The 16,818-nt window shown below is 46.7% G+C and overlaps 1 protein-coding gene across 1 annotated transcript; it reads right to left on the bottom strand.

Annotated features, from left to right (window-relative positions):
• Positions 1-3,100: 3,100 nt before the first annotated feature.
• On the bottom strand, positions 3,101-14,508 carry Nob1 (NIN1 (RPN12) binding protein 1 homolog). The gene is given in 10 exon segments (XM_028889218.2): positions 3,101-3,689; positions 5,308-5,452; positions 6,612-6,709; positions 7,955-8,104; positions 8,107-8,133; positions 8,219-8,347; positions 8,629-8,700; positions 9,591-9,721; positions 14,162-14,294; positions 14,398-14,508. Coding segments are annotated over 10 exon segments (1,221 nt in total). The 5' UTR covers positions 14,464-14,508; the 3' UTR covers positions 3,101-3,419.
• Positions 14,509-16,818: the final 2,310 nt, after the last annotated feature.

Below are 16,818 nucleotides of genomic sequence, written 5' to 3' on the forward strand. Positions count from 1 at the left end.
TGCCTGTCTAGATGGTGTTGTGTGTGCAGGAGCCTCCAGTTTCCTGTCGTGTCCCTGTGTAAGCTCCAGCACCACAGCACCCCTGTTCCTCCTGAGGAGTAGGCCTGTCACTGGTCATCATCGTGGAGGCCGTGCTTGTGGCACCAAGATGAGGACTTGAGTTTGGAGTCCACCGCTCAGGTCAAAAGCTCAAATTCATCATTCTCCTGCCTCTACCTCTTATTCCAGGAAATAAGACATGAGACAGGAAAGTGAGTTAAGCCAAACAGCCTGCTTTTGACCTCTGAGAAATCAGAACCCGGCTTGGGTCAACCCTTCAGAGTTGAAATTTTCTGCAATTCCACAACTGAACTGTAGGTGGCAGTGGCCACCACCTTTCCCCATTCCCTCCCACCAGGTAAGGGTATGAACATCTTTTGAAAACATGCAAATTCTTAATTACCTTAAATTTAAAAATTCTTAATTTTTTTTTTTTTTGCAACCCAGGCATATTTTGATTTTTTTTTGTTTTGTTTGGTTTTTTGTTTCTTGAGACAGGGTTTCTCTGTGTAGTTTTGGTGCCTGTCCTGGATCTCACTCTGTAGCCCAGGCTGGTCTTGAACTCACCGAGATCAGCCTGCCTCTGCCTCCTGAGTGCTGGGTTTAAAGGCGAGTGCCACTGCTGCCTGGCACATATTTGATTTTCAAGAAAAAAAAATTGTTTTTGAAGGAGACAGTTTTGAGCCAGGGTCTCTCTACAGAACACTGGCTGTTGTGGAACTCACAGAGATCCACCTGCCTCTGCCTCTAGTGTGCTGTGATTAAAGGCATGCACCACCATGCCCATCTTTAAAACATTTAAAAAATATTTTTTAAACATTTTTCTTTTCTAGTTTTATTTTTTTACTTTGTGTGCACTGGTGTTTTGCCTGCATGTATGTCTGTGTGAGGGGGTCAGATCTTGGAGTTACAGTTGTGAGCTGCCATGTGGATGCTGGGATTGAACCTGGATCCTCTGAAGAGCAGTCAGATGGCTCTTAACCACTGAGCCATCTCTTCAGGCCCTAAAAAAAAATTTTTTAACACTCAGGAGGCAGAGGCAGGGGATCTCTAAATTTGAGGCCAGCCTGGCTTAGAGAGAGTTCCAGGACAGCCAGAACTACTCGGAAAAGTCGTCTCAAAAAAAAAAAACAAAACAAAACAAAAAAAAAAAAAAACACAAATTTTTTAATTTGTTTTATGTGTGTACTGGCTACATGTATGCACGTGCACCATGGAATGCAGAAGGCTGCAGAGGACCTTGGGTCCCCGGAACTGGAGTTATATAGTGTGAGCTCAAGGCGGGTGCTGGAAACCAAACCCTCGTCTTCTGCAAACAGCAGCAAGTGCTCTTAACCACTGAGCCATCTCCCCAGTCCCACTCTCCAACTACTTGAGATTTTTATTTTAGTGCATCTGTTTTTGCCCGTAAGTATGTTAAACGCCATACGCATGAAAAGCCAACATGGTCAAAGAGGGCATTGGATCCTCTGGAACTGGAGTTACAATCACGAGCTGGAAACTGAACCCAAGGCCTCTAGAAGTGTTCTTAAGTGCTGAGTCAGCTCTCCAACCCCTTCTTGTTTTTTGAGACAGGGTCTTGCTATGTAGTCCCAGCCTGCCACATGCTAGGAATACAGGTGTTTATCACACCTAGCTGAAATGCTTTTTTCCTCTTTCCACCCATGAGTCCTGGGACCTGAATTCAGGTCACTAGGCTGTGCAGCATTTTGCTGCCCTTAAATGTTTTACTGTTTTTTAAAACACACACACACACACACACACACACACACACACACACACACACACACACACACACTGCCTGCATGTATGTCCATGTACTATATGCATGCCTAGTGCCCAGAGGCCAGAAGAGGGTGTCAGATCCCCAGGAACTGAAGTTAGACTGTTATGAGCCCCAGTGTTGATGCTGGGAATCCAAGGTGAGTCCTCTCGAAGAACAGCCAGTGCTGTTGCTTGAGACAGGGTCTCTGTGTAGCCCTGGCTGTCCTGAACCTCACTCTGTAGACCAGGCTGGCCTCTCTCTCTCCTGGGATTAAAATCATGGACCACCGTAGCTGGCCCTCAGCAGCCTGTGCTCTTACCCGCTGAACTAGCTCTCCAGCTACCCACCTCTCCTTCTTTTTTTCCCCAGACAAGATTTCACTGCGTAGGTCTGGCTGCTATGGAACTTTTTCTGTAGATCTACTACTAGCCTCAAACTCACAGAGATCCAGCTGCCTCTGCCTCTTGAGTGGAGTCAAAGGTCAACACAATGGAATGACAAGACAAAGTGGAGCTGTTAGCACAGCGCTGCCTTCTTTCCTGTGACTTGGTAGAGGGAGGTGAAATGGAGGTGTGACGTGCCCTGGGTTCCAGCACTGCTTTCTCCCGCATGCTAGGCTCCCAGTGGGTGTCAGCCCTCAGCTGGCTCAGCCTTCGTCTCAAAATTCCCACAGCTGCACTCACTGTTTACAAGCATGTACAGACTAAGCTGATACCTTAGACATCTTGTCCATCTAGTGATAATCTGGTCAAGTCACACAAAGCCTGACACTGATATCATCTCTACGTCCTGAACTACTCGGTAACTCTGCATGAGGGAGTATCAGGCAGCTGTAAAAACAATAAGCAGCTGGTGTAATAAATGTACTATCCTGGGTTGAGTGTGTATTTAATAGAAGAAACTTTTCTGAATTTGATTAATACACTGCACTCATGTAAAAATGACAAATCGCTGTGACCTTTCGCACCTCCAGATCAGACGATTCTGTATTTGAGCAAGCCTGCAATAGTAAAAGCCAAAGCTCCGCAGAGAACCTGTCTCGAAAACAAGACACCAAATGTTAGTCAGATGTGGACCCAAATGAAAGGTTACGATGTGGATTTACTATACTGAAGTTCCTGGATGACTGAACTTTTTTGTTTTTGGGGAAAAAAAAAAGTAAAGTTTTATTGTAGAATACTTACAATTTCTGGCAAAAAAAAAAAAAAAAAAAAAAAAAAAAAGTCTATGTAGTTGGTTGTCAGGCACATGTCGTTAGCGTCCATGTCCACCAAGGATAGAGAATTTAAACGCACCTGGGCTGGCAGTCAGGTTTATTAGAAAAAGGTTACCTTTGGACATTTCTGCCTTTGAACTTAAGGCTCAGTGTTTGCTCCAGGGCACCCTTCTTTCTGCTTCAAGCTCCCCTTCCCAGGGCCGAGTCTTGGCTCTGGATGCTCACAGGCAGGGCAGCCATGTTGCACTGCCACCCCACACAGCACAAAGTCTGAAGTGGTCCGGAGAAGCCAGGACTACTGCTTCTGTGTAGATGGTTGGCAGCCCACACACTGGGGTCGATTCTCCAGGCCTCCTCAGCAGCCAGCTGCAATCTGCTTTGCTTACGTGGCTTGCAATGTCACCTTTTCTTCACAAACTTCTTTCTGGAAGCATTGGGATTTAAGCGTCTCCGCCCAGCTCCCAAGGTGCTGTCCCGGACCTGCAGGGTGGCTGAGCGGCTGGAGATGTCATTCTCCACAAAGGGAGACACGCCAGCTATGTAGCCAGGGTCGAACACGTTGGTCTTCTGCCTGGCCTTGTGGGAGAGTCGCAGCTGGGGGAAGCGCTGGTCCTCGGTCAGGTGGGGGTTGATGGCGTATTTGCCCCCTTTGGGCATGGGCAGCGAGTACTGCAGCAGAGGGCAGGCTGTTAGAACAGGCACCCCACTCACACGGGTCCAGTTGCGGTCTACTCAGTGCCCTGCAGATGCTCACACAGGCAGACACGACGACAGGACATGGGTTTCCCACATCATGCTCACCTCAACTGACAGATGAAAACCTGAAGGCAGCGTCTTAACTACTCTCTCAGCTAAAGACAAAGGGTCAGAGCGCTTCACGAAGCTGCTGCCATTCCCACAGAGGTGTGCATTAGCAGCTCTGAAACGGCCACGTGAGTCTGTCAGGCAAAGGCAGACTAGCACGAAAAGGGACACTTCTATGGGTTTTATGGCCTTGAATGTACTCTGGGGTGCTGGGTTAATATCCAGGGCTGCAATCTTTGTTACTAAAAAGCATTCTTGGCTGGGCATGGTGGTGCACACCCAAAATCTAGGTGTGAGATAGAGGTAGGAAGATCATGAGTTCAAGGTCATCCTTGGCTATACGGCAAGTTCAAGGTCAGCAAAAACTATTGTATTCAGAGTAAATGGAACTTGACAGTGCAGAAACCACCTTCACCAAGAGACAGTGTCACCTGATTATCATGTACCCTCTGCTACAACACAGAGAGTACCTAACAACACTGCCAAGTTGCCCCACCAAACACACACTGAAGCACACCTGCAATCCTGGCACTCAGGACCTAGAGGCTGGGGAGGCCGAGGACTGCAGCTGAGAGGCAGTCAGGACGCTGCCCTCTTACCCTCTCCCGACTCTAGTCCCTGCTCTAACTTCGGGGCTACCTCTCCAGGATCCCCTCCCACCTTTGGAGACAGTTTTACTCTGGAGCCACGTGGGCCTCCAACCTTGTAGCATCTCTCCTGGCTCAGCCCCTTGACTGCTAGTCTTACAGGCATGAGCCACTATACCTGGCTGTCCTTTCTGATCCATTCCCACAAACCCAGGACTCTCCTGTGCTGGGCACTCCTCTTCCTCTGCCTCACCAAGCTCAGAGCCTTTAAACAACTCCTGTACAAATCCGGCCTCTACTGTGTTCCAGGCAACCCTTGCTGAGCTCTGCCTTGACCAAATCAAGTGGCCACCACTGAGCACTCACTGCCCAGAATCACCCCTTGTTTCTCCTTTCCCAAACTCCTTAAGATGGAGAGATGGCTCAGAGGTTAAGAGCACTGGCTGCAATTCCCAACAACCAATGGTGGCTCACAGCCATGTATAATGAAATCTGGTGCCCTCTTCTGGCCTTCAGGCTCAGAACACCGCATACACAATAAAATAAAGAAAGAAGAGAGAGAGAGAGAGAGAGAGAAGAGAGAGAGAGGAGAGAGAGAGAGAGAGAAGAAATAAAGAAAAACAGACTGACAGGCACAGATGACTTGTTTTACACCCTTCCTTCCCATCTGTGTACTGAGACCATGGGATCCAGGCCCGAGTGGGGTGCTAAGATGGCTCAGCTTTGGTCCTCTGATCTTTTTTGAGACTGGGTCTAGTAGCCAAGGCTGGCTTTGAACTCTTGCTCTTCCTGCCTCCACCCCAGTGCTGGGATTCCAGGTGTGTACCACTCTGCCCAGTTTTCCCTTGGTCTTTTGATTCTGAAGTTATTAGGGGGACAAGATACATGCCACCTACCCGGAGGCCTCGAGGATTCAGCACCTTGGGGTTTTGGGAGAAATGCATGTGTAAGGTACCATCGTCATTGACAGTCACGGACACCTTCTTCAGGGTCTTGTTCCCACAATGCCCACAGAACACTCGGTTCATGTCCGACGTCGTCCTAGGGGGACACAAAAGAAAGGGTACACACTAGCACCATAGGCAGGAGACCCCACCTCCAGCCTCAGAGAAGGAGAGGACAAGAAATGCAGTAAAAGCTAAATTCTGGTATACCCATCTTCCAAAAAACAAAGGCTGCTAGCCTTATGCTAAAGGAGGACGCAGCCCAGGCAGCTGCCTTCCTTAGAGGGGAAAGGGCAGAGAGGGAGAGAGAGAGAGAGTGTCTGTGTGCGCGCGCGCCAGGTCCTAGGATCCTTTGTTCAGGGGGCAGTGGTAGTACAGCTGTCACGAGTCTTGTGCATTTAAGACTAAGAACCATTACCTCACACTAAGGCTTCAGAGACTCTAAGGAGTGTCGTCACAACTGTAGAAGGTGGTGCCAAGGCTGAGGCTATTATCCTCTAGGGGATTAAGTCCACACCAGGAAGCTCCAATCTCATCAAGAGTCCCTCCCTCAGGCTCAACAAAACACCCCAATGCTTCAGCACCACCCCACACCAGGCTTCTGCAAAGCTGGGCTCTGCCAGATGACCTACAAGATGTCCACAGACCCAGCCCACAGATGCAGGATGGCCATAAACCTGCCCTAAGTCCTACAACATACTTCCACAGCAAGGGAACGGTCAGTCAACTGACAGTCCATCAGAGGGAACATCTCCTATGTGCCAAATACCCTGCTAAATCCCTATGACTCAAGTTCCCAATTCCTTACAACAAATCTCTCAATTTGAAGACCATTTTAAAGAACTAAGAAAGCAACTAACTGTTAAAACCTGAAAATCACATAGCCAGAAGGCATCTGGATGTGAACCCATACACTCTGGATTCACAGAGATAGGGTAGCCATGGAAACACAATGAATCCCCATGTGCCCATCACCCAGCTGGACCATCAACTCACAGCTATCGTGTTTCATCTCTACCCTCTGCTCCAGACCTCTCTCCTTCTACACAGGCCAGTGTGGGTCATCAGGGAACAAGTGACCTCTGTTCCAGAACCCACATCCTTAACTCTAGGCTCCTCAGAGAGGTGTGTGGAGGGACAGTCACTGGCAACCTGACCCAGGGAACACTGAGGTGGACGGAAAGGGTTCTCTTCTGAGGAGCCATCAGCAGGGACAGGGACAGGAAGACCCTGGGTGCAGACCCTCAGCCACATACTTGAAGCAGCCATGACAGCGTAAGATGTAGCTCCGGGCCTCTCGGATCAGCATGCCGTTCACTGCCAGCACGTGCAGCCCCATCTGAAGCAGAACGTTCTACAACAACACGTTAGTGGAAGACTGGAACCAGCTTCTTTACCACTAATTTGGCAATAATTTTGTACACAGTTATGGGAATCCAACTTCTAGTTTGGTTTATAATCCCTGGGTTGTTAGCAACACCTGAGAGGTCTGGCTGAGAAGACAGGGACCTGCGTTAATGGGCAATTGCAGGAACAGAGTGTGGTCTTATTGGCAATGCCTCCCAACAGAGATATTCTTTTTTCTGTTGGGGAATATATTTTCATTTTTGGTTCGTAAGTTCTGTTTACTATCTCTAAAGCCTCAAACATTAAAAAGATAAATAAAAAAAAGCACCAACTGCTCATGTTAAGAACTATAAAACAGCCAGCTGGCGGTGGTGGTGATGGCTCACACCCTTAATCCCAGCACTTGGGAGGCAGAGCCAGACGGATCTCTTCGAGTTCAAAGCCAGCCTGGTCTACAGAGCGAGTTCCAGGACAGGCACCAAAACTACACAGAGAAACCCTGTCCCCCCAAAAAAAGAAAAAAGAATTATAAAACAAAGCCAGTGTGGTGGTGTATACCTTTGATCCCAGCATTCAGTGGGCAGAGGCAATTGGATCTCTGAGTTTGAAGCCAGTCTGGTCTTTAGAGCAAGTTCCAGGACATCCAGGGCTACACAGAGAAACTCTGTTTCAAAATCCAACCCCCACCGCAAATGTGTGTGTGTGTGTGTGTGTGTGTGTGTGTGTGTGTGTGTGTATAAAACAAATACCCAGGGCCATCAAGATGGTTCCCTGCATAAGGGTGCTTGCCACTAAATCCAACAGCTTGAGTTTGATCCCTGGCATCCACATGGTGAACAGAAAGAGGTGACTCCTGCAAGTTATCCCGACCTTCACACACTCTGTGGCACATGAACATTCACACTAAATAAGTAAATGTAATTTAAAAAATAAAAAAAAAATTTTTTTAAATGTATACAGGTGCTTTGTCTGTCTGTTTGCCCACAGACCAGAAGAGGGCACCAGATCCCACTATAGATGGTCGTGAGCCACCATGTGGTTGCTAGGAATTGAACTCAGGACTGGAAGAACAGCCAGTGCTCTTAACCGCTGAGCCATCTCTCCAGTCTTAAAAACAACAACAACAAAATTGAACCCCTATGCATACTGTCACTAATATGATAGGCCCTCAAACAAAATGAACAATCAGTCAGGTTTACAGAAGCTCCGCACCCCTCACCCCACAGCATCGGCCTGGGTCTACCCCTCCTACCTGCATGGCGAAGTCTGTGGTCACACAGCCAACCCGTACATCCTTAGGGATGTCACACTGCTCCAACTCCTGCTGGACCTGCTTGATGTTGCTGGGGGTTATCCACCCACCCCCATCGTCATCACTGTCTTCAAATTCCTCTTCCTCCTCTCCTCTTCCTCCTCTTCCCTTCTGTCAATCTGAAACACCAATAGACAAACTCCCAGGTCAGGACTCTTGTGGAGAGGCTCTGATGTCACTAGGAGACCACAAACCAGGCCTTACCAGCAGCTCCTGCAGTTCATGATCAATGTTAGGCAGAGGGTTTCTCCAGAACATGAAGGAGCTGAATTCCAGGTTCTCAGGCCCATCAGCTGGGTGGCCACGATCCACTGCTTCATGTGAGGGTTTAGGCTGAGATTAAATGAAACATCAGTTCTTTTTTCAGTGCAGGGGAACGAACCCTGGGCCTTACAAATACCAGCTAAGCACTCTTCCACAAAGCAGGATAAAAATAAAACTTAAAATTAAAAACATGAAAATCGAGAGGTTTAAAGGTGAAACCACTTTATATGCAAGCTGGGTCTGGAAGCACTACAAAAATATGCTCCTGGCCCAGGTCAATTTGCTTTGTTATCAAGAGCTATGACACGCTGTAGAAAAGAACCCCAGGGTCAGGGATCCTGAAAAGTTACCTTGGAAGGCAGATGGAAACCAGAAATGTGAAGAGGAGTTTCAGGGTGCTGAATCGAAGAGCTCACTTTAACCTTAAAAAAAAAAAAAAAAAAAAAAAAGCATCGAGGAAGGACAATTAGTTTGAAAATACAAAATTAAGGCTAATTAAAAACAAACAAAAATCAAGATCTTGCTCCTTAGTTATTGAATATAAAAAACTGGAAGTCACAAGGATATACAGACAAAATGACAACACTCCGACATCCTGACACCATTATTAAGTGCTTTCAGGGTGTTTGTGCCAAAATACAAAAGCTGTGAAGTGTGCACTTCTGCCTTGTTTTTGTTTCAAGGAGGTCTCTCTCGTTTCTGCTGTACTATAAAATGGAGCATCCTAGCAACTCTCCTGTTTCTCTCCTCTGTAACAGGAGTGCCAGGACTGCAAATCCCAGCCACTGCCATCTACCTCCTTAACACAGGCACAAGCACAGGTCATCAGGTTAGAGAGGCTCCACAGAGACACAGGAAAAGCTACACATCACTGAAACAGCGGATGACCTCCTAAATGCAATACTCAGGGCTGTGGCTCCATGTAAATGAACAGCTCCCCTATGGATGTTAACTGTAGAGGTGAATTATGATAGAGACACTCAGGCTGTCACACTATTCCCTCTTTCATGTGTGACAGTTCCCAATAAGTGTAGTAAAAAACAAACCCGGGGCTGGACAGACATGGCTCAGTGGTTGGGAGCACTTAAGCTCAATCATGAGGACTAGAGTTCAGATCCCAGGACGCACGCTGAAGGTTAAGTGGCTCACAAATACCTGTAATTCCACTCCAAGGGACGCGATGCTCTCTTCAGGCCTCACAGGCACCCTCCCTATCACCCCAAACACTTATACAGTCACACAGATACATACATATACACAAATTTAAAAACCCAACCCAAACCAACCAAACAACCCAATACTCCTGATGTACCTTTTCTGGTTCTTGTTTTAGATGAGACACCCCAACAAATTCTGCTTCTAATTGGTAAGTCAGAGCCAGCACTTGGATATCTGTGGCAGAGAGGCTGGGATAGTCTCCAGTTTTCTTGGAAAACTCAGTCACTACAAGTAAACAAGAGATTTTCAACTTTAGTTAAGGGCAAAAACTAGCAGGTCCTTGGATAACCACAGTATCACAGTATCAAAAGAACATATATAGGGGCTGGAGAGATGGCTCTGCAGTTAAGAGCACTAGCTGCTCTTCCAAAGGACACAAGTTAAATTCCCAGCATCCACACAGTGGCTTAAAACTAATTCCAGTCTCAATGGATCTAAACCTTCTTCTGGCCTCTGAGAGCACCAGGCAGACACATGGTTGCTGTGGAATAATACTTCTGTACACTGTGAAGACATGTTGCTCTCACTGTTCATAAAAAGCTGATTGGCTGATGGCTAGGTAGGATTTTGGGGCAGAGAATGCTGGGGAGAAGGGCAAGTTAGAGAAGTCTCGAGCCAGATGCTGAAGAAGCAACATGGAAAGTTCCATAGATGAGGTAAACGAGCCTCTGGGCAGCACATAGATTAACAGAAATGGGTTAATTTAAGTTGTAACAGCTGGCTGGAGACAAGCCTAAGCTATCAGCCACGCATTTATAATTTATAAGACTCTTCATGGTTACTTGGGAGCCAGCTGACAGTTGACAGGACAGACCACAGGTCCCAATGAAAAACTCTGCCTACACTTGGTACACAAACACACATGCAGGCAAAACACCTAGTCACATAAAACAAGACAAAAAACATATGGGCCACTGAGATGGCCCAGTAAAGGTGCTTGACAGCAAATCTAACCACCTGAGTTTGACCCCTAGGCTCTACACGATGGAAAGAAAACCAGTTCTCTCACCTCATTTGAATTGTGTCACATGCAAACTTTTTTTCAAAGAACTTAGAATCAATATCCCTTCTGGGAGTGGTGGCTCATACCTGTTATCCTGGTACTCAGGAGATGTAGACAGGAGGAGTTAAAGACCATCTTCAGCCTTATAAAAGTTCAAGGTCAACCCAGGCTACTTGAGACCCTGTTTCAAATCACCACCACCAAACTAACTAGCCAAAGAACCAAACAAAAACAAGAATCAGGGCTGGAGAGATGGCTCAGCCATTAAAGGCTAGGCTCACAACCAAAAATATAAGAGTTCGGTTCCCAGCACCCACGGCTGTCTCTCCAGCCACCATAAAAAAAAAAAAAAAAAAAAGAAAAAAAAAGGAATCAGTATCTCATGAAAAACTGCAACATCTATTTCCTGACCTTTTCTTCTTTGTGACTTAAAAGTCTGTATTTATCACCACCAAGTCACCTGCTGGGTAGCTTTTGTTTTTTTTTTAAGGGTTTATTTATTATGTATACAGTGTTTTGCCTGCATGCAGAAGAGGGCACCAGATCTCATTACAGGTAGTGATGAGCCATGATGTAGTTGCTGGGAATTGAACTCAGGACCTCTGGAAAAGTAGCCAGTACTTTTAACCTCTGATCCATCTCTCCAGTTTCATCAGGTAGCTTTAAGGTAACACTCTCATCCACCACATCAAGGGATAGGATAATAGGAAGGAAAACAAACAAACAAACAACCACCCAAGCTAACACAGTATTTGCCCCTGATAAGAGCTCCTCACTGAAGCTTTGACATTGTCAGAAGCCTCTTCTTTCTTAGCTCTAAAAGTCTTTAGCTCTAAGTAAAGCAGCTATGTTAACAGAAGAGATGACTGGATTTCAAAATAGAACAGAAAGTTAACTGTAATCATGGGCTATGATAAAACCCAAAGAGAGGGTTGCTGTGTAATAATGGACAGTTTTTTCAAAGATTTTAAGAACTGCACACCTGCCGGGCGGTGGTGGCGCACGCCTTTAATCCCAGCACTCGGGAGGCAGAGGCAGGCGGATCTCTGTGAGTTCGAGGCCAACCTGGGCTACCAAGTGAGTTCCAGGAAAGGCGCAAAGCTACACAGAGAAACCCTGTCTCAGAAAACAAACAAACAAACAAACAAAAAAAAAAAAAAAAAAAAAAGAACTGCACACCTATAGTGAATGCTAATGGTTACTGTGGTGTTTGAGACACTGACAATCAACACAATAAAATTTCATCAGTGTCTTCTGATTAACAATGGCATAAGCTACACTAAACACACTGCTAAAATTTCCTATAAAAATGGTAATAGCCAGGTATTGTGAGACCCTCACTCTATTCTCTAAGACAAAGAAGAAGGCTTAGACAAAGATATCTTAATATAGATAGACCCAGGCCAGTTTCAAGCTCCCAGAAATGATGGCACCAGCCCCAGGAACTTAAAAGTACAGCCATCTGATAGCAACTAATTAACAAAAAGAGTGCCCCAAATGCTGAGCAAAAGCCAGGCCTTTTGGCAGTGACTGATTAACCATGGGATGTCCCAATGCTGGAGATGGCACTTCTCAACTCCGGAGACGGGCTGTAAAAGTTCTAACAGAACAAATGGACAAACTAAAACAAGATAACACGGAGGCCCGGGAAGATTTAGCCAATTAAAATTGCACCTGTACTAACTCCCCCACAACCTGGAGGGACTCGTGGTTTTTGCCTTTAAAAAGCCAGCCTCACAAAGAAAGAGCAACTCCTCCCTGCCTCACTGCACTAAACCGAGTGAGTGCTTAAGATGAGTTCCCTGTTGTGCGACTTGTAACGGAAATAAACCTTGCTTTTGCATTCTAGACATCCTTGGTCTTTGGTGGGCTCTCTGGGGATGTTTTTTGGCATAACAGTATGGCAGTGCATCTCTTTATTTTTATGTTTACAAGTGTTTTTTATATGTATGCATGTCTGTGCATCATGTGTATGTCTGGTGCCCTCTAGGTTCAGAAGAAGAGGGTGTCAGATTCCTGGACAGATGGTTGTGAGTTGCCATGTGGGCGTTAGGAATTGAACTTGGGTTCTTTTTTTTTGTCATTTATTTGTTTTTGTTTTGTTTTGTTGAGACAGTGTTTCTCTGTGTAGCTTTGGAGCCTGTTCTGGAACTCATTCTGTAGCCCAGGCTGGCCTTGAACTCACAGAGATCCGCCTGGCTCTGCCTCCCGAGTGCTGGGATTAAAGGTGTGCGCCACCACCGCCTGGCGAACCTAGGTTCTTTAGAACAGTCTGTGATCTTAACTGCTGAGCCATCTCTCCAGCCCTATCATGGTACACACCCCTTTAATATTAGTATGTGGGAAGCAGATGTAGGCAATTCTGAGGTTCAAGGCCAGCCTGGTTTACATGGTGTGTTCCAGGTCACCCGGAGGTACATAGTGAGACTGTCTCAAAATAAACAAACAAACAAACAAAATTAGTATTTTCAAGTCTACCTGGGCACCCAGCAAACTTTTCAGTATATTTTTGCTGAGATTCATTTATTTGATGGTCAGTGGTGGTGCACTCCTTTGACCCCAGCACTTGGGAGGCAGAGGCAGGTGGATCTCGAGTTCAAGGTCAGCCTGGTCTATACAGTGAGTTCTAAGACAGCCAGGACTACAGAGAAAACCTGTTTGGGGAAAAAACAAACAAACAAACAAACAAACAAAACCCCGACATTTATTTTTGTTTATTCGCTTGAGTGTTTAGCTTGTATGTAGGCATGTGCACCACACTGATTCATTTCCCCCTCAATTGCATCATATGAAATATTACTAATATTTTGTAAAGTTGACTTGGCAAAGATCCGGTAACTATTAAGTTGGTGGTGAAAGCTACAGAAACCACAAACTAGCAAAGTGGGCAAGTGTCTCCACCATCCCCTCGTTAACACTTCCCAACCCTACCAGCCTGGATCCCTAAAGAGGAAGACAATCCCTAAGTTACTAGTTTCCTTTCAGACCAAATGCAAAGCCTAAACATACCCCTTTTTCTTCTTTTTAAAATTTATTGTTTACTTTTGAGATGAGATCTCACTATGTAGCCCTGGCTGGCTTGGAACCTCTCACTCCAGAGGCCTTGGACTAAAACCATGTGACTTCACACTGGACCCATCTTACATTCAGTAAGGCAGAGTCTCACTATCTAGCTCAGGCTGGCTTGGGACCCATGACTCCGAAGCCTCTCTCTCTCCTCCAGTGCTGAGACTACACCACCCAAGCCGGCTGCCTGCCGTTTTCTTCATCGAAGGCTGCCTCTCTATTCAAAACTATAATCGTCCTACAGATAGGACCACAGATCTATGTTCTTTATTCTAAATTTCTTTCGTTTTTGGCAGTACTGGGGTCATACTCAGAGCCTTCTGCATACTTGGCATGCGCTCTCCCACCGAGCTTTTAGTCATCTAAAGACCTTTACTGAAAGCTTCCGATGTGCCAAGAGTCTTCTTCCGGCCCACAGTACTATGAGCGGCAGAGACTATTCTCATTCTTCAGCTGAAGCCTGGAGTCTGTGGGATGGACCCGGGGGCGCACTGCTAGTTACTATTAAAGCAGGCTGAACTGACTGCCGACGGGCACCGGGGCAGGCCTGTGTCCGCTCGGCCCAGCTCCCCCGACAGGGCTGGATGGGCACTCACCCAGGCGCACGTACTCCGGGAAGGGCTCCTTGAACCGCAGCTCGTAGGGCAGCACGGCCAGCCGCCTGCGCGTGGCCCTGTCCCGGATCTCTCGGACCACCTCCCGCAGAGTGTAGATGTTTTTTCCGATGTCCTGCGGACAAACCGGCCCAGGTAGCACACTCGCCTGACCCCGCGCGCACCCCTAGAGGGTCTCGAGCCCAGGCCCCCGCGCCCCTCGGCGGGATCTCCCGTACCTGCAGTGGCGCGTCCCTCAGGAAAGCGCCGGCGTCAGCCACAACGTGCTCCACCACGGGCGCCATGTTGGCGGACGTGGACAGACCGCGCGTGCGCGCAGAGCTCTGCGTGGTTCCCTACGTTTCCAAGGCAGTCCTCCCCGGGCCGGAGGAACAGCCGCCGACACTGAGCGGCGCCCCCTGGCGGGCACCACCCACCGCTTCGGGACGATGCGCGCACGCGCAGCTGCGCCGTTTGCCCTGTCCGGGGGAGTGTGCTTGCATGATCCAATTTGAGGGACGCCTGAGATGACCTGCCTCAGGATACATAGAGCTTTCTGTACTTTTAAAAGCAAAACTTGTAGACATCCACATGACTGAAAATCAGTAGGTAGAGAAAGAAAGAATCTATCACAACAAGTCTATAAGGTGTGACTCGAGCAGATAACCTCCAAATTGACTTGGAACCACTTTTTAAAATCTGTTATGCTGCACAGCCATTGCTTATGTAGCCCTACTTGAACGTCTTGGAACAACGGATGCATTAATTAATATCCTGGCCCCACCTCCCTAAGCAAGGCGCGTGATTTTCTAAAAAATAATTCGTTGCTGAATTGAACAGAAGGGGTATTAATAACTTCCAAATTTCCTTTCAAATATGAGATTAGGAGATCTGGACTACTACACGCTGGCAATGCTGATCTGAGTATCATCTGCTTTCATTTAAAATGTTCTGTTTTATTCATCTGTCCTGTATCAAAAATTCTTCAACACCCTTGATGGTACCCATTGTCAGTGACTCAAATATCTTCTGCATGCTCAAACATTTTTAAACACTTTAAATTACATTTTAGGGGGAGGCATGCCAGGTGCTCATTTGAGGGCAAGAGAGTTAGTTCTTTTCTTCTGATAAGAGAATCGTAGAGATGGAACGAGGTCCCTGGGCTCTGCAGGTGAAGGTCCTTCTCCTCCTCCTCCTCTTCTTCAATTTTATTTTCATAGGTTGTATTCCAACCATGTTTTCCCCTCAATCATCTCCTTACAACTTCCTCATAATTACAATTGCACTGCTTAAGAGGAGTTTAAAAACAAGGGGAAAAACGCAGCTCTTAATATCAAGAACAACTAGACTTCCTTTTCCAAAGTCTGAACCATCCCATTCTAGATGGTGTTTCTTGGAAGCAGAAGGAAGAAAAGACCTGAAAAGTGCACTATTTGAAGAGTACCATCCCACGGGAGATGGAATGCCGCAACACAAGGTGAAAACTGGGGACTTAGGGGTGTATTAGGTGTCCATCACTCTTCTTCCAAGGATGCTCACATTTCAGAGCCCATGATGCAAGAGGTTGCATCAGCATCATGACTGACAGTCACACCCCATCCTCATAAGCAATTTCCTTTCAGGCCTCAGATGGCCTTCTGAAGGTGCTTCTTGCTGCCTCCTCATTCCCAAAGGTTCTCACTTTGTAGCTCTGCCTGACCTTGAACTCAGAGATCTTCCTACCTCTGCCTCTCAAGCTCTAGGATTAAAGTTGTGTGCCAACACACCTAGCCCCAAAATATTTTATATGGATAATCTCAGACCAAATGTTTTATATGGATAATCTTAGCCCTCAGTCTCTCCAATCTCCAGAATTTCCCAGTGCTGCCTGTTCTGAAATAACATCCAGCTGAAGACTATCCAACTTCTTAGAGAATTTTTTTTTTCAGTGTTTGGCATCTGTTTCTCTGCAGGATCTGACATTGCCTATTGTCTCCTCTTTCTGGATTTACCTAATTTATTTTTATTTTTTATGAGCATTGGTGTTTTGTCTGCATGCATGTCTGTGTGAGGGTGTCAGATCCCCTGGAACTGGAGTTACAGACAGTTGTAAGCTGCCATGTGGGTGTTGGGAATTGAACCTGGGTCTTCTGGAAGAACAGTCAGTGCTCTTAACCTCTGAGCCATCTCTCCAGCCCTCTAATCAGGTTTTTGTCTCTTTCCCAGATTTCTCTATCTGCAATGGATTTTCCTCATTGACCTAAACATCGAGTGAAGATACAGATCGGAGTCTAGTAAGAGAGATTTATACAAGTTGAAAAGGATTCCAGGGCTTAAACCGTAGATAAAGAATAATCTATAAAGTAAGTCCTGGCAGCTCATGCAGACAATTCCACCACTTCAGATTTGAAGGCAGGGAGATTGAGAGAGGCAGGGAGGTTGAGAGTCCAGGGTCATCCTTAGTTACATATCTAGTTCCCTAGCCAGGGCTACAGGTGAGTCTGTCTCAGATAAATGAGACAGAAGAAAAGAAGCTGCTCTGGGTCAGTGATTCTGACACTCCAGTGTGCACTGGAACCCCCTGGAGAGCTTGTACAAACCAGCTCACTGAGGACTTGGTAGTGTGGACAGGCCCTAAGAAGTGACGTCTCTGGTAATGCTGCTGCTGCGGCCCTGGGACA

Source organism: Peromyscus leucopus, chromosome 5 (genome assembly GCF_004664715.2).
Source record: "Peromyscus leucopus breed LL Stock chromosome 5, UCI_PerLeu_2.1, whole genome shotgun sequence".
Taxonomy (NCBI): Eukaryota; Metazoa; Chordata; class Mammalia; order Rodentia; family Cricetidae; genus Peromyscus; species Peromyscus leucopus.